A 27,284-nucleotide genomic window follows, 5' to 3' on the forward strand; every position below is an offset into this window, starting at 1 on the left:
GAAACGCCAGAGAGCCCCCCCATCCCGCTTCCCCAGAGGGGGCCAACGCGAGGCGGAATCCGGCCCGGGCTGCTGATGACCCCTGTGCCGCGGATGTGGGCGCTCTGCTCCTCGTAGAGCGCCCGCACGTCCTCCCCGGCTGCCTCTGGACTCGACAATCCTATGCCGGTAAGGAGAGGGGAAGGAGGGAGAACTGATCCTTGTCCCCTGGCGGGTGGCACACGGGCGGCCCCGCAGCACATTGCCGCTTGGACCAACGTGGCTCGAGGCGGGCCCTGGTGTTCCCCACATAAGGCGCAGGAATCCCATCGGTACGAGACACGCGGAGAGTACAACACGGCAGTGAAGCTGCAAAAACAACACGGGTGCCCCGTGCCGCGGGGAGCACCCCAAGAGCTCCAACGCCAAATCCTGCCCATCTCGCCGGCGACCCTGGTGGCGCTGGGAGTATCGAGGACGTGGGATAGAACCCGGTCATCCTGTGTGACATTGCCCGGACATACATGAATAAAGACCACGTGCTGAATGGCATAAAAGCACTACTAGGCCATTAACCCAGCTCCCAGCCCCGAAAAGTTACCAATCTAGTGCGTATTGCCAGCAAGAAATGGCGAGTAAACCCAGGCTATCTTGACTATATACCAGAGGGCGTTGAACAAACCACGCTGTTGTTGTGGGGCCCTGTGTGACTGCTATCCCTGTGCTTCCTCTGCTTGGACAGCGCCGTTTTTCTCCACCCGATAAACGCAACTTCGAAAAATCAAGCACCATTGTCCTCCCTGCGCGCACTCATAGGGCTCCCATACACCATTGTGAGAGGTACTGGAAGCGACTCCCACGGAATCGCAGTGCGTAAAATTGTCCCCGACATGCACCCAGGCGTGGGCTCAGGAATTGTAAACATCCCTACTGCACAGAGTTGGAAGAGCGGACCTATCATACCGGAATCTCCCTCCCCTTCAGCAATACTTGTCTCTCTGCCTTCCAGCGGGCCTCCCCTTCCAGGTAGGTCTTGGACCTGCAAAGCCACTTCACCAAAATACCTGCAATGGGGAAAGATAAGCCCAGAAAGACCTCCACACAAAGCAGGATTGAACAATATGCAACTACACCAATGTCTCGTTCCCCAGAAAGACCACTACAACAAGACTCGGATAGCATGGAAGAGAATATCTCCCTCAGAGACATTATGGGTGCCATTGCCAGTTCTAGAACTTCCATGGAGAAAAAGATGGACAGTATAGGTGCGGACGTATCCTTGCTAAGGCATGACCTTCAGAAGCTAACTTCACGCACCGGGGAGGCGGAGATGCGGATCTCCGAAACTGAGGACAACCTCCGTGGAGTTAACCGCCAGATGGCTGGCATGATGGCATGAATAAAGCTCCTGGAAGCAAGAGCAGATGATAGTGAGGGCAGATCAAGGCGCAACAATGTCCGTATTCTCGGCCTTCCAGAAAAGGCAGAAGGAGACTGTATGGAGCTCTTCCTGGAGGGGTGGCTCGCGGACATATATGACGCACAGTCCTTCTCCAAGTTCTTTTCCATTGAGCGTGCCCATTGTATTCCCACCGGCAAGATCACACCGGGAGCACCACCTCGTACAGTCATAGAAAGGTTCCTAAACTATAGAGATAGAGATACAGTACTGCAGCTGGTGAGGTCTAAAGGAACTATTACGTACAATGGATCAAGAATTGCTTTTTTCCCCCGACTTCACCAGAGAAGTTCAGAAAGCGCGTCAATCTTTTGACCCCCTCAAAAAACGCCTCCAATCAATGGGAGTTAAATATGGGCTTGTTTTCTCCGCCCAACTTAAGATATTTCACAAAAATACAACAGTACACTTCACTGATCCAAGGGAGGCGTGGAGTTGGGCTGAAAGGCATATAGAAGGCGACTGGAGTGCCGACGGAAGACGGAGAGGAGAACGGAATAGGCCTCATCCCGAGCGACCACCTGATCATGAACCGCAACAACAACAACAGCAGATCGGAATCCCACAACATGTGGAGGCTTAGTAAACATCGCCAAGATCCTGGACGTCCACATCACTAACAATATACCGCAAAATGCAGCATCGCACACCGCAAAAGTGTCGACGACGGCAACCCCAGCTGGTGGCCAACCAAACGGCGGTCCCCCCCCCCCCACCGGGCATAAAGCAAATTCGGAGCGCCTCATAGCGGAGCTCCACTGCCCTGCCCTGTGTTGCTCTCAGTGACACAACACCTGGCACACCTGTGCTCTGGACTCGGATTGTCACAGGGCAGATCGATGTAGTTTACAGTTAATTTGTTTAAAGGTTAAACACTGGTTCGACAGATGCTTCAGTTGTTGGTGGAGTATGGGGAGAGGGGAGTTGGATTTATTATATGTATTGAATGTTCAGCATACAGAGGCAAGATGGGTACGCTATGCAGACTAAGCGTGATGGATATAACGGGTATGCGACCGAGAACATCCACCTGTGAAAACAAATCCCAGAACAACAATGGTAGCTGAGAACACTCCAACCCAAAGAAAACTCAAACTCCTGGTATGGAATGTGAACGGATTAGGTAATAGCATCAAAAGACACCTGGTCCTCCAAAATCTAAACAGACACTCCCCAGATATAGCCATGTTGACCGAAACGCACCTAGCCGGAAACATATGCAAATTCTTCCAACGGTGCATGCTGGGTTCTCTATGGGTGCGAGAGGAGTCCTCATACTAGTTCACAAGAAGCTTCCTTTGGCAATCACGAACACACTGCAAGACACAGGAGGCCGATATGTGTACATTCAAGCAACGCTATGAAATCAAACACTGGCACTCATGGCAGTATACTCCCCGCCAGCTCTCCTTAATGACCTGTTAAACAAAATTACCCCCATCGTGGCAACGGGACTTGCAGACACAATGATGTTTGGGGGTGACTTCAACGAGGTCACGGATTATACCCTGGACCGTACACACCTGAGGGCCAGGAACCCGGCCACCACGACTAGATTGGCTTCCTTCGTGTCAGCAATGGGCCTATGTGAGGCGTGGAGAGCCCTTCATGCTCAGATACGACAGTACTCCTTCCACTCGGGAGCCCATGCCTCGATGTCTAGGATAGATTACTTCTTCCTCCCACATCAATCTATTCACAAACTAAGCAGTGCATCCTTCCTCCCTCGAGGAATCTCCGACCATTCCCCACTCCTGCTTGAATTGGAAACGGCAAGACCACGACCGCCACCCTCATGGCGGTTGAACTCCTACTACCTAGGATTCCCAGAATTTCAGGAGATGATGGAGTGATGGAGACAATCACCTCCGATTATTTCGAACTTAATGCAGATTCGGTGGATAATCCCAATACATTGTGGGAGGTGTATAAACCAGTTCTTCGCGGAGAAATTATATCATGGACGTCCCATAAAAAAAAGAAGCACCATGAAAAAATCATCGAGGCAGAGAGTGCGGTCATATCCAAAGAGCTGGACCACATCGCCAGTGACACCCCGGAGACGAATAGGGCCCTATTGTTGGCACGGAAAAAGCTGCACAATCTGTCTTTGGACTGTGCTAGGAAAGCACACGCTGCAATGAAGGCACGTGTATATGAGACAGGAGGCAAGGCAGGCAAAATGCTTGCGTGGCTTGAAAAGCGAGACGAAGGACAACAGAAGGTGAACTATATTAGAACTTTAAACTCAAACCTAGTTCACACCGATGCAGAGATTGCAGAACGCTTTGCCGAGTTCTATGAGGACCTATACAAACCCCCCATCATTGCCATAGATACTACTATACTAACCAATATTGCCCTCCCGACACTCACCGCAGATCAAACCTCCGCTCTAGACAGCAAAATCACTACTACTGAAATATCAACTGCCATTGGGCAACTCCAAGCAGGCAAGACCCCAGGCCTGAACAGGTTTCCAGTTGACATCTGGAAAAAGCTAAACCATCTAGATATACCCGCTCACCTGCTCAATGTGTTTGAATACTCCCTAAAACATGGGGAGCTCCCAACAGATCTCCGCAAGGCCACCATCATTGTGATTCCCAAAAAGGGCAAGCCCCCAACAGAATGCACCTCCTATCGACCCATATCCCTCATTAATAGTGAAGCTAAAATACTAGCTAAAATACTAGCCAATAGATTACAATTAGTCATTACATCTTTGATCCATCCGGGCCAATGTGGCTTCATGCCCCAGAGGTCGACCAGAATGAACATACGTAGATTGCATCTCGCACTGGAGAGAGCACCGCCCCCTACAATCCCTGGCTCTGTTGGCCATAGACTTTGAAAAAGCATTTGATTCTGTTCATTAGGAGGCACTGTGGGCCATAATGCGCAAGATGCAATTCGGGGAACCGTTTATACGATGGGTACAACTCCTATATAATAATCCACTGGCCGAAGTTAGAGTAAATGGGTGGCCGTCGTGCATCATCCGATTAGGCAAGGGAACCAGACAAGGTTGCCCACTTTCAGCAATGCTATTTGCACTAATAATAGAACCATTAGCAGCCCTCCTGCGAGACACCAACACGTGGACTGGCTTCAGATGGGGCCCGAATTGGGAAGATAGAGTATCCCTCTATGCAGACGATCTCCTAGTATACTTGGGCGACCCAGCGTCCTCCTACTCTGTGGTCACACAACTCCTAATAGATTATGGAACCTTTAGCGGACTCAAAGTAAATTGGTCTAAATCCGTGTTGTTCCCAGTTAAAGGGGTAGACTGCATACCGGCATCCTGCTCCCCATATAAGGTTGAAACCAAACAGTTCCGATACTTGGGCATTTTAATAACCAACGGGCTAGATAGCTACATAAAACAAAACCTACATCCAGTTATTAGAAGCTATGAGCAAGACGTAGTCCACTGGCAGGCGCTACCACTGACACTGTTAGGAAGGGCGGCACTCTTCAAGATGTTGACCACACCCCACTTCTTATACATTCTCCAGAACGCCCCCCTACATGTTCCCACTGCGGAATTCCACAGAATAGATACCACAACACGTATACTCCTGTGTGGTGGGAAATGCCTGAGAATTGCCCTCTCAACTCTCCAGCGCTCGGTTTGGGAAGGGGGAATCGGACTCCCGAATATCCAGATCTATTATTGGGCGACTCAGATGGCAACAGTCAATGACATATTACACGGAGACCCGACCATCCCACACATAAGAGCAGAGCTAGCAGCGAGACATGGTATTTCTCCACTTGAAAGCCTCTACTGTAAACAAACCCGCCCGCCCGAATGCACGATAGCAGTACATACAGCCTTGGTATGGAAGGAAGTGCATAAACATTTAGGTTGGGACAACAAAATGACCCCAGTCCAACCCATATGGAACAATGCTCGGCTCCCAAACCTTGTCGGTCTCCCGAAATGGCCAAACTGGGCCGCAGCTGATATACAGACAATCCAACAGATAATCGTGAATGACCAATTGATACAGTTCCCTGAGCTCGCTATCGCACATGGCCTCCCAGAGACTGAACAATATCACTATGGGCAAATGCAGCACGCACTTGCTTTGCACAGGACCCAACTTGTGGACATGCCAGAATGCACGCCAATAGAAAGAAATATAGTTGTCAACAGTGTGAGTAACAAAGTTACATTTACTATGTACAATGCTATTTCTTCATTTGCCACAAAGGAACTACTGAATCTGAAGGCAAAATGGGAAATTGATATTGGCCCTATATTACCTGAAGACTGGATTGAAATCCTGATGTATCCTAGAGAATACGCAATCTCAGCACGCATTAGATTAGTACAACTTAAGATACTTCACAGGATATACTATCCTCGAATAGCCCTGTTCAATTGGGGCAGAACATCCGATCCCAATTGCCTACGTTGCAAACAAGAAGAAGGATCCTTCTACCATATCCTATGGCAATGCGCACGCATACAACGCTTCTGGCATAAATGCAGCGCGAGACTCTCCAGGGCCATATGCCGCCCGGTTCCAATGGATCCCAAACTCCTTCTATTGGGGATCGCTGATACAGCAGAATTGCCACGATTTGAAAAATTACTTGTTTCAACAACCGCAGGAATTGCTAAAAGGAACATTGCACAATTGTGGGGCTCAGAAAACACCCCAAAATATGATCACTGGATAACGGACGTGGATGCAGCCATCCTGTTGGAACGCCGAGGCTACCAAGCTAGAGGCTGCCCGGGCAAAGCAGATAAGATCTGGGGAAAATGGGAACAGACTATATAACTCTGTTATAATATCGTCAAATTGTATTGTTGTGAAAGTGTACAAGGCCTACACCTGCTAATACCATCCTCTGAGAGGTCTTGAACAGTACCACGATGCACAAACTGCCAGCTATCTTACCGTCAAATATATTTACACTATTGGTATCTCTACGGTTGCTTATATTTAAATATACTTAACCGTGCTACTCTGTCACCTGTATGCAAAGTCTTATAGTTAAGGTTTGGTATGTTGTTGTTTTATTGCATAAAATGTAATAAAATGTGTTATCAAAAAAAATAGACACAGAAAGAGAGGGAGGAAAAATAAAAGCGAGGAAGAAAACGCAACAGAAAGACTGAGCAGCAGAACAAAGTTTAAACATTAAGAAAGTTAGAACAAAAAGCAGAAAGAAAGAGGACGATTGATAGAAAGATTAGGAAAAAGGAAAGGACTAAAGGAAAGGATTAAAAAAAGCAACACAGAAAGGCCTGTGAAAATAACAATATATGTGAGCATTTTTAATCATGTCCTATAGTTGGGCCAGGTGTTTCAACGGGGTGTCACTTGAAACAATGTTTCCCTTCAGGTAATTAAATATATCAGTGAAGCATTCACCACCATGGCGTTTATGACTGGTTCTTTGCTTTAGCTCATTTGCAGTCCTTTCAACATGGTACAAGCAACTTTTCTTTTATATTTCATGCTGTCCTTTGAGGGGCCACTAGTATTTTTTATAGGATAATGAAAAATGGGAGTGTCCCTATTATGTCCTAATGGAGAGTTCCAGGATTTGCAACTATGAGCTCTACAGTTTGTTGTCTTAGAAATAGGAAAGAGCACACAAACCTCAGAAAAAGACCTTGGAGCCAGAGGTTATGTCTTACCTAATTATAAACTATAAAACATACTTTGTGCCAATATATTTTCCTCTTCTTTAAGGGTTTATTTTTAATGCTGTAATGTACTCCTTGTTCTGGTCTGATTTTAATATTACATTTCAATTTCTCAAAGTTCGCACAAGTAAACTTAAGCTTTGTCTTGTATCAAATAGTATTGATAAGAAGCCATTACTTGCCTCAAGTTCTGGCACCATGATTTTCAGCATCTTCAGTTCTTCCTGCAGGATCTTGTTGTCTTCAGAACACTCAAAGATCTATCATAGAGGCAAGGGAGATGTAAATATGGACATACAAGAGATATCTGTGTGAACATGTGGACAAAATCTAGCACCTTCCCACCCCCCAAGGGTGCATGAGGTTAAGCAATGAGTCAGGGTCCTGTCAATCCAAATGGATCATCAAGCAGAAATACATTAGCGGCACATACTTATTAATGGTATCCGGTCCAAAGGTCGACCTCCAATCAACACACTTTCTAACGCAAGACTGCTTTAGGTTGACCATCCCAAAGGTTGACCTATCTAAATCTAGTTAATGGGCAAAAGTCAACCACTATAAGGAACAGAGTTACGAGTAAGGGTTAACTGGAGCATTTACAAGTTAGGGTACAGTTGAGGAAGACAAGAGGTGGGATGGTGGACTATGGGGAATAAAATGGTTATGGGTGTGGGGACCCTACATAAAAAATAACCTTTATTTTGAAAGGTGTCGATTTCAGAAGTAGACTTTAAAGTCATTACAAAAAGGTTGATTGTAGAGGATGGCCTCCAGCAGGTTCACAACTGGCAGAATCAGAGTTGAACGTGGAACCATTATAAGTTATTAGATTGTATCTGCATATGGATAGGTTGCACGTCATATGGTGACCAATATGTTTGCCAGTGGAGGACGTTTTTGTTGAACATGCAAGCAAGTTCTTGGTGAGACCTTTCCGCTGGGATTGTTCCCCAAGAAACTCTGAGTTCATAAAAAAGAGATATAGCAACTCCTACCAACAAGACCTCAATGGTGCAGTAACAACAACTTATATATATATATAACAAAACATGTGTGTTTTACATGGCATATGAAAAAAGTACTGTGAAAGAAAAACAGGGTGAATTTGTTTGGTTGAACCAAGGAACTAGCTCCTGGATAAATTGTATCTACAAAAATTGACATTTTATAATCCTATTAAGGAATAATGTTATGGAGGCGCTGTGCAATGTTTTAGTTTTATATCTAGTAAGAACACATTTTTATTAAACAGTTCCCTATATAATGAATAAAGACCATTTCTGGAGTGGTTTTGTAGTACTATAAGGTGACTAAATGCATTGTTAGAGACAATTTAGAAACCACACCAAAAGAGACATTTTTGAAGTTGACATTACATTTCGATGCATTGGGGTTCTTGATGGGCACATGTCACCCATAATTTGCATAGCAGTCCTTCCAGATTCTGAATATCAGAGTAGCTCCTTTGACTCAGCTGTTAATGATGTTCCTGGCTCTCTCCCACTCCCTCCACCCCATGAGCAAGCACATCCAATAATGGGGCAAATGCTTCAGGGACAAACAGATTTGGGTGATAAGGATGAATACCCAAATACAGTGCAATAAACAATGTGTTTGGCAATGTCCCACAAGATGATGTGGAAGCTTAAATCAGCCGCCCACACCAGCATCCCATTAACTGCTACATCAGCAGAGGTTCAGAGCAGTGAGCTCTAACAATGATCTCAGTATAGCACTCGTGTATGAGAGACTTTTTGGAAGTTTCTTGAGATCACCACCAACCAATGCACATCACAGCAAGCAGAAGAACTGAACCGAGAAAACGGTACATCATTTCTTTCCCTTTTCTCCCTAGTAAGAAAATCCATGGACAAACTACACCATCTCCAGAAGAGGAGATGAACATTGTTTTCTGAAACAATGCAAATACAAGATGGTGCTTTGAGCCCAGAATTGATGTTTCAGAGGACATGTGTGATCTCAACCTTTGCAATGTGCATGTTCACATATGCATAAAACAAGCTCAGACTGGGAATTCTGCACCCTCTTCCTCATAAAGAGATTGATAACAGAGACAGTGCTAAGGAATCATCAAGTACCTCTAGCTGCAGGGATCTCTCGCAGGTTTTCAGTCAACAAGGAACAGGTCTATCCCACTGAAATATAGACCAGCAACCGAACTACCCTGGACATCAAACAAAGAAGACAATTCGCTGCAGAAGAAATGGTCCTCCATCATTGTAACATTTTATTGCTTCATCGCAACTAGTTACTTACATATGTGTTAATCTTTGCTTTCTGATGGTATCTTATGTTTAGCAGATTACTCATGTAAAATTATCTTTGGGTGCAAGACTTTATACAGAAAATGTTCATCAATAATTCATCCAGTCACCAAGAGTCACTGCAGTGACCTGTGAGCGTCGACTCGTACCAATTAAATCCAGAAGAGATGTCACTGTTACATAAATGGCCCACCCACACCTTTTGACGTCAGTTTCAACAAAAACCACCTCATATAGCATGGAGTACAAGATTGAGCAATTCAGTGAACAGAAATGTCAGTAAGAGGGGTGGCAGGAGGTGATGAGTAGTCAAAGGAAAGATAGAGTGTTCTGAACAGAAAAAATACTACCAAAGGAAATAACTTGTTCTCTAAATGGGTGTGTAATTCCACATATTCCTTGTGTCATAACACTCCACAGTAATAGGAGACAGAAAAAGTGGGTCTGCGTATAAGCAGGGCAGCCGCTAATCCATGAATCGCTAAAACATACTAGATCTGTAAAACCTTGTTTCACCTGCTGCTTACATATCAAGCCAGTAATCTCTGTGAAAAGTACAAACTGAAGACATAGTAGCTTTCTACCAAATATCAAGTAGAAGAACACCTCTAATCAGTACTGTGAGAAACCTGAAGGTGTCTCCCTGACTAGTCTCTGGGGACCGGGGATCTGTCATCCAGGTGGCCGGGACACAGCCTTCTCAATTGGATCCAGTTCCTGGGGGTAGACCAGTGAGGGAGGATCACCTGGATGGGGGGTCCTCGGGGAGTGGAAGTGGGACACTGATGGCTGAGGCATGGTATCCCCCTTCTTACAACACCTTTTCCCCATCCTACCATGTAGGATACTCAGAAGCTCTACCCCGCCCCGCTTTTCCGATACAAACACTTTCGCACACCACAAAAGACAACAGACTAACACAAGAGCCGTTTACCTGACATGTCCCAACACAAGGGTCAGGCAAAGTCAGGCAATTGACCAGAATCACACACACACCTGACAGCCCTTTCCATTCCCCACAGGGATAAAAAGTGGAGGACGAGAGCATACTACGAGCAAGGCAGACCGCACAACGAGAGAGCTATCCAAGCACGGCAGTTCAAGAGGAGGAGAAAGGTGGCGAGGACCAAAGGGGCGACAAGGAGAGAAGCAACGTTGCTCTTTCTGACCCAGACCAGCAAGGCCTCTGTGAAGGGAATCATAAAACCACAAGCAATAGCCAGTGTGTATTGCAGCATATGTCAACGGTTCACAGAGCCCTGCTACACTGATAATCAGGACAGGGAGAGACGCTTGCTACCGTGGTACCGTCCTTCACTCCAGAGATGGGAAAAGCCAAACGGTTCATCACAGCCGGTGAGTCGAGGCGAGGCGAGAGCCGATAAGAAACTGAACTGTGTTGAACGAAAGTTGAAAGTGGCAAGTTAAAGGGAAAACAAAGAACTGTTAACTCTTCAGGGGAAAACCAGCAGCAGAGAGGTCCGGCACCACGTGGGTGCTAACTTGGGACATGCTGCTTAATTTCCCTACTGTTGATACTACCAATACCAGAAGGCCTTAGGAGCACCGGAAGGAGAAGGTCAAAGTGGTCCTTCAGTGGTCCAGCAAAACCTCCTGTACAGTCGAAAGTCTTTGACCAGCATGTAATTAAAAAGCTAAGGGAGATGAATCATGCATAGTGAGAAAGGAGAAGGAATTGTGTGGTTGGCAAGAGTTAACCCGACAGAAGGGCCCCTGCCAGAAAGTGGCGAAGCATGATGCCCCAAATGAACATTGTGTTGACAAGGGTGAACCCAACAAAGGGATGTACAACGTGGGTTGTCTAAAAGAACATGAAGACTTGTGAACGCAACAGGTGAAGTTGTTTTGAGAAAAGCCGTAGTGAACCCGACGGAGGGAGGGTAAGATTCAAGAAGGGTGTGAGCCCAAAAGAGGGGGAGGCAAGGGTGAAAAGTAATCACCCAACGTACATACGGAAATGACGTTTTTTTTTAAATTTTTAACACATCAGGTCCTCAGAGGCAAGAGACTTTTTGTAGAAAAGAGACTTAACCACCGAAGGGTCTGATACCTGAGAACAGAACTGTAGTCTTGTGCTAGAAAAGCTCGAGCGTGTGCTTGCTACGGAGTTCCGCCTTGTCCCATGCTCAAACCGTGTGGAAGGGAGACCCAACCACATCTTGACTTATCATTTGTGAACACTTCTTTCTTTCTTGTGAACCCTATCCCACACTCTTTTTGTATTTAGTTGTAACGATTAGCAATAATTTTTATTTTAGTATAGGACCTTTAATTTGATAAGACGCCACTAGGACTGCCTTATTATTATTTGATGGTCAAAGCTTGCTCCCATCTTAAATTTAGTTTTAGATTAGGCGTTTTTCCAACCTACCTATACAGTTTAATAAACACACTTGAACTGTGATCCTACTGTTGCCACCATGAGTTCCTTACAGTACAGAACAAACCACTTTGGGAGGCTTCTTCTTGACTAACTCAGATGAAAGTTTGGTGTGCTGAACTTAAATGTTTCAAAGTCTGATGTGCAGAACTATCTAACTAGAAACGCCCTGCTTTGATAATGTCAAACTGTCTTGGGGCTGAACAAACCAGAAAAGAACACCGGAAGATTGATGTTCTAGGACAGATGGCATTCTGTAACCGCATTTGGTAAAACAAGGTGGCTACACTCACAGAAGGCAACAATTTGGGGATGAATTCAGAAAATGAGGATTTGTGTACGGTGGCTACAACTCTCAAAATCTCTCTGCGGTGGTAACTATTCCCGACAAAGTACTCCTTATAATCAGAAGCTTCTAGCAACATGAACGAACCAGAACACAGGGTGTTACATGTGCCAGGAATCTCAGTCTCCCCCCCACAGCATCAAAGCCCCAAAGATGACAGGGTGCCATGAAGGCAGTGCAAGAGTTCAATCTGCATAGCTTTTCAGCATGAACCTGGTCAATATCTTGATGCTGGTCCAACAACTTGGATATGAAACCATACTTCTGCACATGCCCTTTGCCTTGTATCATCACAGCAGCAACTTCCAGCCAAGCATTCATCACTCCATCCCTAAGCCGCCATCCTCTTGAGAACCTTGACTCCACCAACACCTCACCATCACCGACGTCTCTGGAGGACAGCTCAGCTGCAACATGCTCGGCTGGGAAGCAAGATGACACAGAGCAACACAGGTTCGATCCTCGGGTCCACGCTTAGAAACCTCTGAGTATTAAGTGCATGATAAATAACCTATCATAATGCATCATAATTGGTGGCTCTCCCGCCTCTCAGTGGTATTTCATGCCAAATGTCCACCTTGGAGAGCCTGTAATCTGTGGGGGAGTGTAGTCTGAGACTCAATGAATGTCATGATGCCCGCTCCCGGGGTGCCGGTTCAAGCCCGGCGTCCCCGAAAGCGGACATCAAGTCCCCAAGGAAGGACCCAGCAACCCCATATAGGGGCCCTTTGGACAGTGTCCTGGCGCCTATGGCGCCAGGCTCATAAAAGACATCAGTCCTGGCGCCATAGGCGCCAGGCTCATTATGGGAATGCTTGGGTGCACTTACCTGATGCAGACCATGCTGCAGGATCCCGGCCTCCTTGAGACCCGAAAGGAACTACTTTACCTGTGGGACTAATTTACCATCCAGGCGTGGTCGGGGAAGGATACATACCTGATTGGAGGAAGGATACATACCTGGAACTTCTTCCAAGGCTATTTAAACCCCACCCGAACAGCCACACGTGCTTCGCTTTGTTCTGCATCTAGCAGCTGGACGCTCACTGTGTCTGCTCCTGCATCCTGACTTCTGCCACGCCTGCCAGCATCCTGGATCACCTGCAAAGGATGAGAAGAAGAGAACAGAAGAAGGAAAAGTCCTTACCTGCTAAATCCGCATCCCGGAGACATCTCGCCGACAATCCTGAAAAGGAAGACTTTAATTTAAAAGCTCATTGCGTCGATCGCTGCAGCGCCGCATTCCACTCACCTTTACAGGGCGCCTCCATGTTCAGCAGCCGGTTTCGCAGTCACGCCCCAGCGCCTAGGGAAAAAAAGACCATAACATAAGGTGAGAGAGAGAAGGGAATAAGGAAAGCTAAATCTCCATGTTAAGACTTACCTGTTGATTCATTCCCTCTTCATTTCGGGTCTGCGCCGCATCCTGGCATTTCCGGACCCCGGCCCCTAAGGGGAAAAAGAGACATCAGCGTTAATGAGCGAATGAAAAGACATTACCAAAAAACGCTCATTAAAGACTTACCTGATTTCTACAAGGATTTCACCTCTCATCTCGGGTCGGTGCCTATTCCCCGGCATTCCGTACCCCGGCCCCTATGGGGAAAAAGACTCTAGCATTAGTACATTAATGCATGGACACAAGGGGAACCTCTTATCAAAATAAAACTTACCTGGAAGCAAAGCAAGTTTGGTTCTCACCAATCCGAAAATCAAGTGAAGTAACTGGATACCAACGCGCCCCTGCATCAGAAGCAGGATGGAGAGCTCGTCCTTCCAGACCCTAAGGTGAGACGCTACGAGAAATCACAGAAGGGTTTCAAGGAGGGTGAGAGGGGAAAGTGGGAGGCCGATTGCATTACCCCGCAGCCAGTTAATCCCCTATTTTCGCCTACAGAAGGATATTTCTGCGAGCCAGACAAGCCAGATTTGGGGGCCCGGTCCAGTCTGTCTTCCGAACCCTGCGCATCACCTTAGAAGAGGTCACAGCAGCGCGAACCAGGCCAGCGCCTCCGTGGGAGTCAGGTGAGCGTAACAATGAATCACACAAGGATCCCAATTACTAATCTAATTACATGTTCAACAGTATATTTACACAAAATAAAAAAATTAAGGAAGGAAAAAAACTTACACAAACTAGATACAGAAGAATTTTATGCCACGCCGGCTGGCAACTGCACGTCAACAGGACACGGCCATTGCTATTGCATACAGTTCCTGGGGGTGGACCAGTGAGGGAGGATCACCTGGATGGGGGGTCCTTGGGGAGTGGGACACAGATGGGTGAGACACATTATCCCCCTTCTTTCAACACCTTTTCAACACCTTTCAACACCTTTTCCCCATACTACCACGTAGGATATTCCAAAACACAGCTCCCCCTTCCTACACAAACACTTTCGCACAACACGAAAGACAACGGACTAACCCCAGAGCCATTTACCTGACATGTCCCAATACAAGGGTCAGGCAAAGTCAGGCAATTGACCAGAGTCACACACTCCAGTGCTTAATTTGTGGGGGTGGTTGACGGTGCCCAACACCGGCACTCTTTTTTGGGGACCGGAACATGGCTGGGGCACGTGCAATTACTTTGTTTGTTCAGTTTCCAAAGTTCCAAGATCATAAATCATTCCCAGTCTGCTCTGCGGCTCTATTTGCAGTTGCAGGCCATGGCTGGCTGCTGGGCCTGGGAGTATAGCAACAAACAGCCAATGGAAACCAACATTCTGTTGTTACGATGCAGTATTTGATACATTCTGTATAGCAACACAGAATGTACAGTTTTCATTGGCTGTTCATCTGAGTCTCCAGCCAGTGAAATGACATGATGACGTGTGGGGTGGATCACGTGGGTCTGTTGTTGTTGCCGAGGCAGGCCACCTTCACCTCACGAGGCACACTTGCTTTGTTAAGGTGTGGCGTGACTCGTGAGGAAGGAAAGCCTGCCCCTGCACTTGTGGTCCCGTGCGCGGCCTACTTGCAGGCAGCTTAAGAAGGCCTGGCTGGCTGGCTTAGTGTGCGGTGTAAATTCAACTCAACTCAGTAACGTAACGGTAAGTACTAAGCCCCCCCATCCCCTCAACTTTGACTGTGGCCGTCCGGTGTGGCACGCTGTGGTGACTGGCGCGTGCAGGAGGCAGGCAGCTGCTTGCCTGCTCTGCTCGTCGTGTGCCCACGGCCGCCGCAGGCTTAGGATTTGACCCGAGCTGGCAGACAGGCCGCGGGGCAATGCGAGCGGAGAGGTGTTATGGCTGCTGCTCTTAGCATAGTCCTAGCAGCGGGATGGTACGGCAGCTGGGTGTGTGTGAATGTTTTCTGGGCTTGCCAATGGGCCTGCCCTGCTCAAAAGGTGGCTCGGCAGGCAGGTGCGATGAAGGGTTAAACATTAGTTACGCCCTGGGTGATGGTGAGGGGGCCTCGGGTGTTATTTGGATAACCTGTGACATCTGCTTTCCGGGGCAATTAATTAGGCTAGCGCATTAGCCGTGTTCATTTAAAGCCATGTTGTGAATTGGTAGTACATGGGCAGTTGGGCATGGCTGGCGCAGCCGTGCGTTGCATTTGATTATTTATGTTATTGTAAAGTTGATGGCTAGTTGCGCATGGGACATCAGTAGCTCAACGTGTAGAGCATCAGTCTATCAGAAACCACCTGCAGGGTTCGAACTACCTATCATCAGGCATGTCGCATTTGACCTCCGGGACGCACGCCTTTTCAGTGTTCTGAAAATGTTTTATAAAAAGTGCACCTTTGGGTTTAGCCCCTCTCCCACCCACATATGTATCTTGGCAATTATCTGTAGGCAGTTAAGCTCAGCTGCGCATTTTCTCCATGCTGCAGCAGCCATTGCAGGAATAAACTTGGAATCAAATTCTTTTTTTTTTTGCAGGCCGATCGCCATACTGGCTACTAGTGGCCATGAACAAGACGGGCGTTTTAATTAAGCTCTCTAGCAAAAGGAAATCAATAATGTTGTGGGACTGCAGTCTAGCATTGCAAATTAATTAAAATTAATGCAGTAATATCCGTCACCGCGATTAAGGTCATATGGGAAATGGGCGCCATAACTGTAGTTTCTTTCGAATTCAATTGTGCATTGGGGTTGTTATTACAATCACTGTAGTGATGGCCGGGACACTTTAAGTTACGATGTTTCATTCGGATGGCTTTGGGCCTGCTCCCATTTTTCATTCAGTGTTAAAGATCACTTCTTAGGTAGGATTACACCCGCGGGACAGAGAGGCATGTAGAGTTTGTTCCCCATACGCGTCACTATGTCTTGGTGTGATTTATTCAAGCTTGTTTTCCCCAGCTGGTGTGGTTGCCTAAGTGGGGGTGGGGAGCACGCCAGCATAGCACTACGTGGATGGACACCAAGCCGCACTCGTTTTAAGACCATTTAGCCATATGGATTACACCAGGGGGGTTATTGCCAGGAACTGGAATGCGAGGGGTTTATGTGCTGCGTTACAATACATGCATGGATTGTTATTTGCTTCGTTCGTTGTTCCATCCAATGCGGTGCAAAGGATCAACAATTTTATTTGACACACGTTTTTGTGCTTAAGGGGCTTCGGCTGGAAAAATAGCTCAGTGAGTTGAGCGCCCGCTGTGGAACGTGCCATGTCTGTCACAGGTCCAAACAGGAATTGCTGTATGGGGTGGCCCAGTTATGGGAACAGCGAGTGTGTGTGAGACGAATTTAGTTTTAAGAGATGGTTTTTATCACGGTCCATTCTACTGACACTGCGAAGGAGGTATATAAAGGGTTCAATCAGCCAGAAATCTCCTATCTATTGTCTCGGTCAGCTTAGAGAGAGGGCGCTTTTGAAGGGGGACGGCAGTAGGGCTCCATGCCTGCAAGTTAGGTGGCTACCCTACTGTTCACGTTATTATGCAAGCAAATATATACAAACAATAATAGCACTATATGGCCATTCTGTGTTATTATACTCTTGTCAGGTGCCACTAATTCGACCAGGCCATTATTAAACATGGTGATGGTATATATCAGTGGTTCAGACATTCATCTTGGTATGTGGCTTTCTTTTTAATGTGTGGTGGATGTGAGCCGGCATCAATGACGCATTAATATTTTTAGAAAAAATGAAAATGAAGCAGTTGAACATGTCACCCAGTGCAATTCATCCCCATCATCCACAATATTGGCTTGTGCACAGTGCAGTTTAGCACCAGTGGAGCAGAATAGCCAAAAAATGCAATGCAGCACTGCATTCTTCATTTGTGAGTTTGTGACACTGGTGCAGTTGCCAAATTTGGTCCCCTGCCATTAATGATCACAAAGGCCAGAAGGGGGGACTCAAATAGGCACCATTTACTTCATGGAACACCGAATAATGTTCAGTTTGTGCACTTTGGATGCCAGTGGCGCGTTTGAATAGTTAATCTGTATAATTCACCAATACATATAATAATATATACCTTAATTCATAGCAACTGAGATTTTAGTTTGGGGAAAGTGCGTGTTTAACGTTGCTTTTTCATGCACACTGTGCAAGTGAAATTGGCCAATACTGCCGACAGCACGTTGCACTAACACAAAGTGATGAAACATGCCCACGGTAGCATACAAAAGAGACCCCCGTTTCCCTGTTGGACCAGGCCTTTGGGCATTACCTTATTGACATTTGGGACAGTTGAGTCTGTGGGCAGGGGTGAGGAGGAGCAGGGGTTGCTAAAGGGGGAATTGATTGAGGGGGCTATAACCCCACTTTTTTGCCTCTGGCATTTTTTGGCACTCTTTTGCCTCTGGGTTGCCGGAATGCTGGAACCACTACACCTACCATAACAAGTGTTTTCCAACTTTAAAGCATTATACTTTCTCAACCCATGTGTGCCCTTTCCCATCCATCCCACTACTAGCCTGTGCCGGCAGTTGCTCATGCAGCGCCAAACATGTGACATGAAGCAGCAGCAGTGTGATGGGCTGGTGGTGGGCCGATCTAGGTCTAGCACTGAACTGGTGCGGGCGGCGCTGCGCCAGTTATTATAGGGCCAATATTTTTTGGGGACCGGCACTTATTTTTTTTTACAAATTAAGCACTGCCTGAGGCCCTTTCCCTTCCACACAGGAATAAAAGGTGGAGCAGGAGGAGACCACCAGGGGGGCGCAGGGAAACTGAACTGAAAACCACGCCATGTTTTGAGCCAATTTCAATGAATTATTCTAACAGTCTACTGAAACGAGTAGAGGGGTACAGACAAGGCACACACTGGGTTACAAGAATCTCAAAAAGGTGTATTTGGGGAGCCAGAAAAAAAGGTAAAGCAAAAGGTACCACACCCTAAAGATGCATTCTTGCGTTGGACTTTCCCCACATTTGGATAGTCCCAGAACAGTGCCAGTGCTTCCGTGGTCCCCATTCCTGTGGAGTCCTGACTCCACGGGAATGGAGATCAACAGTTTACCTGACTTACCGGACCGGCAGGGCTGTAATGCCTCAGTTATTCCGACAAGTCAGACGCTGGTAGATCATTACGGGTCCGGCGGCTAAACCTCCGACACGGTTTCCGCTGGACTTGTAATGAGGGCCAATGTTTTTGTCCCAAAAGGTACAATCATGGAGCTTTCTTGGCAAGACCTTACACCCCCTTGCCCTTAGAGATATTTGCAATATTTCTAAGTGTAGTCCATGGGCAATTCTGGATAGGACTTATTAGCACTCTCCATGGGTCTATTCTCAATTAGAAAGCCTCTTTTTATTTGGCCTGGGGCAGGAGGGGTGGGGACCTTGCTTTTTCCCCCGGGCAGGGCTACAACTCACAGTATCTTCCTTCGCTTTACACTTAGGGCCTCATCACGAGTTTGGCGGTAACCCTTAAATCCGGCGGTTGCGCTATTACCGCCGGATTTAAGGGTCCGCCAAATCAGGGCTTCGGCGGATTTCTCCCCAGCTCTGAGCTGCGGGGAAATCCGCCGAGAATTTGCGCTATTACCACCGGCGGGAAATCCGCCGGAGGTAAGAGCGCGAAAATTCCCCATTGAGCCCAATGGCGAATGGGGCATTCCCGAATGGGCTCAGTGGGGAATGGGGAATTCCATTACCGCCAAACCCGTGATCTGGCGCTAATAGCGCCGGGGGGGTTTGGCGGTAGGGCTAATACCGCCGGCGGTAATACCACTGGCGTTACCACCCAACTCGTGATGAGGCCCTTACTCTGGTGTCCAGGTTTGTTTTTTAGCTACCAGTCCATACGTGCAGAACTAGCATGCCTGAATCCCAGTCCCAGCTCTCCTCAAGCTATGGCTCCACTTGTCCAACCTCCCACTTCTCATCCACTGGCTTTCAACAAGGTCTTCCTGGTAAGGACAGAGCACTGTCATCTTCTTTGGCTGCAGCACAGCTATGTTCTTACTTTCCCCTCTCTGGTCTTCACTTTCCCGCAAGAAAGCTGTCTCATAGCCAAATTAGACATATTCCAAGTGTGGAGCTTGCTGCTCTCTTATATGTGCCTTAATTCAAAGATTGATTTTGCCCATGTTCCAATTGGTGGGTCAGTTCCCTCGATTAGGTCACTAATCAGGAGTGGTCCTTATAACTTAGACGCACCTCCACTGCTTATACTTTACCTTTCTCACTCATCAGCAACAGGTGTTGTGATTTTCCCCTGCCCTTGAGTTCAGGGTTTCCCAGTCTCTTCCTGGGAGTCTGACTACCAAGGATAATGGATTCATGGGCTGCAGGTGGGCTCAGCCTCTGATTAAACAGGGCTTCATAAGGGGTAGGGCACCATTAAAGGGGCAGGCGCTGTTCTAATACACTTTAATGCCCATTCACTCTGTTCCTTGGAGAACCCCTGCTCTCTGGGTGTCCTGCCTGTCCAGATCTTCCCTAAAGGACCTCAGAGTGGAGGGGTCTAAAGACTTCTTTGTTTGTTTGTTTATTTTATTCATATAGCGCGCCTGACCCAGAGGTATCTGGCGCTTTAGAGTACTGCAGGTCTTTGCTGCAGGTTGATCACCTTGTCTCGTCTGGTATGTTTTCAACAATAGAAACTGTGCTGCTATTTGAGGTGGCTTTTGGACCCTCCTCTCTAGTAGGGAACCCATATGAGATCGAATATCTGATTTCTCAGATTAGGGGCACCCCTGATTTGGGCCCAGGACCCTCAATGCCCCAAATGTTCCTACGGGTGTTTGCAAGAATAGGAGCAAGCAGAAGGTTGGGGAAGTAAGGGATACTGGTGGACAGAAGAGTCAAGGTATTTCTGCTGGAGGGCCTGAGAGAGGTAGGGAATTAATACATGTTCTGATGGGACCCATGTGGCTTAATTGTAGAATTGGGGTGCCAGATTTGGGTTTCTGGGGGGTGTCCTTACCAGAGTATGGTGTTTTCATACCCCTTCAGGATAACACTTCTGAGTCAGCCAAATAAGCCTGAGGTGGCTTCTGGGGTTTATGACATATCTAAGCTCCTGGATGGATTTGAAGTCCTAAGGTCCCCATCCACTAGCTTGCTTCCACATGGCAGCTTGGAATTCCCAGATTACATGGCGTGGGTCGCTGTTGGCTAATCTGCCCTCTCTATGGATTCCCCTCTACCTAGATGGTTCGGGGGGGAATGGAGATATTCTGGGGGATCCCCATGTTCTACTTCCAGTGGTTGCCTCTCATAGGGGTGGTTTTCCTGGCCACCAGATTCTCCTTATCCTCTCCAACACTTTTAGCAATGTGGCCTTGCCACGGTATCCCATAATATTACAATGTCCTCTCTTTGCTTTCCTGCCAAGCTTAATCCCTTACTTTAACCTTCAGTTAACCACTCATCAGCACCCACAAATCGACCATCAGGTTGCTCAGAACGCATGCTTGGATTCAGCCTGCGATCCGAGCAACCTGATTGGTTGACTCCCCCGCCCCGGGTGCTAGTAAGCGATATACCCTGAATGGTATATGTTGTTCTGTACACTGCTTCCTTAATGCAGTATAACTAAATAATGTATTGTAATGTATTGTACAGCTGGTTTGTGAATTATTATTTACTGTATATTATGGATAAATATATTATTCTATGCAATGGTGTGTCCAATGGCCAGCTGTGTCAGTATCGCCCTGTATACTCCCTATCCACAAACCCGAACAGCTGCATGGTTTTCGCACTTTCCAGATACCCTTGTTTACATTGCTAGATATTAAAGGGAGATTAGCTATAAATCCTCTCTTAGAGGTACCAACCACACAGGATATTGTTGTTATATTCAGGATGCTTGATCCATCTCATTGTTTGCCAACGTAAAGGAGGTTTTAATGCTGCACCATCACAAAGAACACAAATCAGCTTCACACTGAAAAAGTGTATTCCTCCAGAGACCTCCATCCTACCTGAGCTGAAAGCTCTTCGACTTGCTGTTCCAGATGAGATTTCTTCTTTTCCTAGGAAAATAAATGGTAAAACAGTAAAGCCAATGTTATTCAATTCAACTGATTATATTTATATTTCACTGGATCACCAATTTATGGGTCAAACAAATACAAGCAAATGGGTCAAGCAAGCCTCTGGTCTAGTGTGCCTCGTCAATAAAGGATGTGGCAATTTACCAGTAGGGCTGTCACAATGGGGCATAATTCATTAATGAAAATGGCGGTCTGAGGGGCAAGATCCGGCATCTCTACCTCAGGTCCCAATCTCGCAACATTAAATACAGTGGAAGGCATGAGTGTGGAGTTGGAAGCTGCAGCTGTTCCTGAGTTAACTGGAATACTGATCACAGTGCCTTAAAATCCTTCGAGGACCCCTCCACCTGGTTGCCTGATACAAAGAAGTCAGTGCATATTGTGTATGAAAATAAATAGCACACTGTCGACCAGCCCATTCTGCTATCCCGTCTTGCCCAGATAGGTATATCTGGGCAGGTACTGGCCTGGTTCACGTTGTTCCTGGTGGATCGTACGCACACTCTCTCTATGCCCCCTTTTCTTTCTGCTTCTTCTCATCTTGGGTGTGAAGTGCTGCAGGGTTCTTCCTGGTCTCTGATTCTATTTACTATTTACATCTGGGCACTTGTGTGTCTCATCCGCTCCTTCAGCGTCAGGTGCTACTCCTATGCCGATGACACTCAGATCCTGATCTGTTTAGATCTTGATCAGGGTGAGATGTCGTTGTGCCTGCAGAGGTACCTGCTGGCCGTGGGAGAGTGGATGAACCATAACTGGCTTAAACTGAACTGATAGTATATAAGAGGAAACCCGGTAGACAACTGTCCAACTACCAGTTGTCAGAGTCTGTTCCGTCTAGATCCGGGTGGATCAGTAACAATATATAAATGGGAGAGAGAGCAAAAAGAACAGGTACTGGTCACAAAAGAATAAGACCTAGAGGTAGGACCTAACGCATATAAAAAATTACATAGTAGGCAGACAGTTGCTAGCTAAAACAAATACAAAAAACACACTATACACTTCAGACTACTTATTGTGTATCAGAATCCACTTGGATTACTATGCCATATTTTTTCACACAACTCTGTTTTTAATCCAGAGGGATGTCTCGACATGTTTCTGTTCACAAACACAAGTCACGAACATTCATCAGGAGAAAACAATTTCGACGAAAAACCTAGTTCTTATAAAGACATAGACTTGCTCTGAGTCAATTTCTTAGCACCTATAGAATTGAAATACATAAAAATAAAGTATAAGCTGATGAATAGCTAATATGTTATGTAAAGTTTGAACATTAACTAGAGAACCAAAAGGCAGGTAAATTACCTTCTGGTGTGCTCGTGGGGGCTCGAACTTCAAAAAAGTTCAGTTGGACGTAGGAGAGAGAATCAGTCCTACAGAACAATAAATATAGGAAAAGCCACTCAGTCAGCTTTTACTAAAAAAGCAAAATCTTGGCTCACAACACAAGAACTGAACGCAAAGAAAACACACTGTCAAAGGTAAACACTCAAGTATGTCAGAAGAGCACACAGACCTGCCAAAGCAATTGAGAGACAGGTCCTAAGGGGCAAAGATTTGGTTCAGATATCCAGAGTCCTCCAGGGGTGCGTCGTTACACGAGTAAGGAATCAGCCATCCAGCTATTCGTAAGGGTTCCTAAAAACAAGCAATGCTTCAGGGTCAGTGGCAAACACCACAGACAAAACCACACCTAATGAGTGGATAGATGGAGAGAAAGGAGCCGGAAGAGTGAGAGACCTAAACCACCGTCATCCAAAAAGTTGAACTACCCACCCACAACAAAGGTCGCATCCTTGATTGGATAGCAGAACATAATTGCAAAGTAAATATTACGGATTCTGTACCGCAGATCTGGACTGACCACCACCTGCTATTATTCTCAGTGACAACCTACCGGGTCACTGCCCCGTCCTCACTTGCCCCACCCTTGCCAACGAGAAATAAAAAACTAATGACAGTAGAAAATCTAATGCCCGTTATAATACCTAAATTAAACTCACTACCCGACTGCATGGACCCCAATCTGTTAGTCGAACATTATAATGCAGCCATGTCCTCAGCCCTGGATCACATAGCCCCGCTCAAACTAAGAAATAGCAAACCTAAAAAACACCTCAATTCTTGGTTCACGCCCCACCTAAAAAATCTTAGGCTGGCCAAAAGAAAACTTGAAACTATTTGGAGACTTTCCCCATCAGTCAAAAATAAACTCAACCTCTCCAAAGCCTCCTCCCAATACAAGAAAGAAATATTATTAGCCAAACAAGAAACCTACAATACTAGAATATCCAACTCAAAATCTAGTGTCAAAGAACTGTTCAGCATTCTGAAAGAATTGGAAACACCCATTGTACCCCAAGAAAACTGCACCAAGGATAAAAAATGGTGCTCTAGCATACAACTTGCTTTAACAAACAAGGTAGCAAACCTACAAACCAAAATTGCCATCAAGAAGGCATCACTAACACCACACATCCCTCAGAGCTCAGCGCCACCGCCACAGCCCAAGTTGGGAGCCCGTTTCTGCTTCTCTAAGGTATCGCCCATAGAGGTAGAAAAGGTCATCCTGGGACTCAAACCGTCTAACTGCAAAGGCGACCAATGCCCAGCACAACTCATCAAGGATGCTGCGAGAGAACTGTCGCCATTTATAACCAAACTAATCAACTCTTCCTTCACCTCAGGTTCAGTACCGATCAACCTAAAAGAGTCCTGGGTACTGCCACTACTAAAGAAGCAAACCCTTGACCCTACCATTCCGACTAACTTCAGGCCCATCACGACTGTGCCCTTTCTCCTAAAAATTTTAGATAAAGTGGCTTACTTGCAAATTCAAAGCTTCCTAGAGTCTAACCACCTACTTGGAATCCGTCAATCAGGATTCCGCCCGCAACATGGGACCGAGACAGCGTTAATAGATCTTAAGGCCCAAATAGACGATTGCAGAGACAATGGCCAAGCGGCCCTACTTCTCCTCCTGGACCTATCAGCGGCATTCGACTTAGTGGACCACACAGTCCTCTGTAGTCACCTCGACTCGGCAGCCCACTTCTCAAAAGAGGCCATAATTTGGATCAAGTCATTCCTGAGTAATCGGACCATGAGAGTCTTCGCTCCATCAGCCTCAGCAGATCCAATCCCTATAACATGCGGTGTTCCACAAGGGTCTTGTGTGTCACCCACCCTCTACAATGTCTTCACGAAGCCTCTCTTTGATGAAATGGATCATCTGGGTATCGCCTACACTAACTACGCAGACGATACCCAGATCCTCCTCCCGCTCTCAGGAGACTACGCCAAGGACCTGGCCCTAGTGAACAGGATCTATAGCATCGTTCAGGCATGGATGGCCACACACGGCCTATGCCTGAACGATGATAAAAACTGAGCTTATCATCCTGGGCACCACTACCTATATATCCAAACTCAGCCCCGATTACGACAACTTCATTATTGATGGGAACAACATAAAAGTAGCTCATGAAGTAAAAACCTTAGGATTCTACCTAGACGCCACCATGAACTTTACCAAACAAGTTAACTCTCTAGCTTCTGCCACCGCATATACATGCAAACTTATCAGAGCGAGCAAACAATTCCTCTCCACAGATAGTTGCATTACACTTGCCAGAGCCTTGATACTGTCCAAATTAGACTATTGTAATGGACTTTACATTGGAGCTAATAAACAGACCATCCACAAAATTCAAGTGCTCCAGAACAATGCCTTGAGAGCAGCACTCAAGATTAATAGAAACGAGCATATATCCTCGACAAGAAGAGAATACAAATGGCTCGCCACCATAGACAAAATTCATCTCAAAATCGCTTCCCTCACCCACAAATGTATCAACAACAAAGCTCCACCTTACCTCATGGATAGATTACGCAAAAGGACTTCTTCCAGACCTACCAGAATAGCCAACGCAAACTGCCTCCAAGTCCCGCGTTTCAAACTTGCCACTATAGGAGGAAATAGCTTCCCGGTCAAGGCTGCGCAGTTATGGAACTCCCTCCCGCATGACGTCAGAGAACCTCAGCCTTTCGCAAAATTTAGACAAAACCTCACTAGGTGGCTGAGAGCCAACGACAGCTAACTAGTCCACTTGTCACATTGTACATTACTGTATATAACTATATATTACGTGAACAGGAGCATGCTCCTCGCTCCCCTGTCCTGATCTCTCCTTGCTCCCCTGTCCTTGATCTCTCCCCAACGACAGCTAACTAGTCCACTTGTCACATTGTACATTACTGTATATAACTTTATATTACGCGAACAGGAGCGTGCTCCTTGCTCCCCTGTCCTTGATCTCTCCTTGTTCATATCTGCTTGCTGTAATATTGCTGATGTCTATGTCTACACTTCCTGCATTTTCCTGTACTTGCAATTAGCCGAGCATATCTGTAACCAAGCTCAGCGCATCTCTGCACCTTCATCTGATTTCTATGTACCTGTAACCAAGTTGAGCATATCCTTGTCTGTTTGCGCCCTGATACTCCAGGGTATGGCGCGCTATACAAATAATAAACTAAACTAAACTAAACTAAACCGTAATGTGAACCAAAGTGCAGGCCCGAAACAACTGGGACGAAGGGGCAAAACAGACCCGGAGCGGGAATCGCTTCTGATTAACTTATCCAACTACTGTCAGAATCGGAAACTACCACCCCCGATGACTCCTCACCTGATTCCTTGGAGGAATCCTCCTGGATAGAATTCTTAGGTCTTCTTCTCCTCTCCTTCTTGATCTCATCCGGATCTGCGTCCGTCTTGGAACTCTTCCTTCCCTTCCTTTCCTTCTTACGCTCGTAGAGATAGGGACGGTCTCCGCTTGAGGCCACCCTGACAGTGGTGAGAACAAGCTGTCAGGTGGACCCAGGGGAGCCAGTCCCTTGACGCCAGGGAAAAAGCCAGTGACGGCAGAAAAAACCCTGTTAGATGGCGAGTCCTTGCTGGCTGGAAGAGTGTCTGAAGTGGAGGAGGCCGATGAATAGAAATGCAGCAAACAGTATTTAAGTCCAAGTATAACAGGACGAGGTATGCTGATGTCGGAAAGGATTGGAAGGATATCCACTGCGTATAAGGGAAGCTGAAGCGGAGGCTGAACAAGAGCAGTCAAGAGGGAAGGTAGCAGCTAAAATGCGGGTAAGAGAGAGAGAGAGGGAGAGCTAGTACAGGAGAGCGAGAGAGTGGGGAAAAATGAGAGAGCGAACCGAAGTGAAAGTGAAAGTGCGAGAGATTGACATCCAGACAAGAAAGGGAGAGGGAGAGATAGAATGAGAGAGATGGAAAGAGAGAGTGAGGGAGTGAGAGAGAGCGAGCGGGAGCGAAAGCGGGTGAACGAGAGTAAGGTATCGAGCGGGAGGCAGAGTGAGCAAGCGGGAGCGAAATAGCGAAGGAACACGGAGGAGAGAGACGGTAAGGAACCCAGCACAAGGGGGAGAGGTAGTAGATACAAGGGAGCGGGCAGAAAGGCTGTGAGACGGAAAAAACAGAGAAACAGGGAAAGTCGAGGCGGGCAAAGTACTACGGGGTAAAGGTTCAAAGGACCAAGCACGAAGAGCGGCACTGCAGGCGAAGTTAGCGAAAGGCTGACACTGCGAGTTGCAACGCACAGCGTAGTGGGTGTGGCTACCTTTTGAAGGGAAAAGACCAGAAAGACTAAAGTGGTAAAAGGAGCGCAAAGATGCCTAAGTAAGCCT

General features: G+C 46.7%; 1 protein-coding gene across 5 annotated transcripts in view; it reads right to left on the minus strand.

The window, feature by feature from the left end:
• The window catches only part of LOC138567368 (uncharacterized), a 963,890-nt gene that overhangs the window by 421,521 nt on the left and 515,085 nt on the right, over positions 1–27,284 (minus strand). For all 5 annotated transcript variants that reach the window (XM_069645508.1, XM_069645510.1, XM_069645512.1 and 2 more), the window contains 2 exons: positions 21,495–21,545; positions 7,295–7,372 (listed from right to left, as the gene is read on the minus strand). In XM_069645508.1, coding sequence (XP_069501609.1) covers positions 7,295–7,372; positions 21,495–21,545 — 129 coding nt within the window. The remainder of the gene's footprint in view (positions 1–7,294; positions 7,373–21,494; positions 21,546–27,284) is intronic.

Source organism: Ambystoma mexicanum, chromosome 2p (genome assembly GCF_040938575.1).
Source record: "Ambystoma mexicanum isolate Mex_15411 chromosome 2p, UKY_AmexF1_1, whole genome shotgun sequence".
Classification (NCBI taxonomy): Eukaryota; Metazoa; Chordata; class Amphibia; order Caudata; family Ambystomatidae; genus Ambystoma; species Ambystoma mexicanum.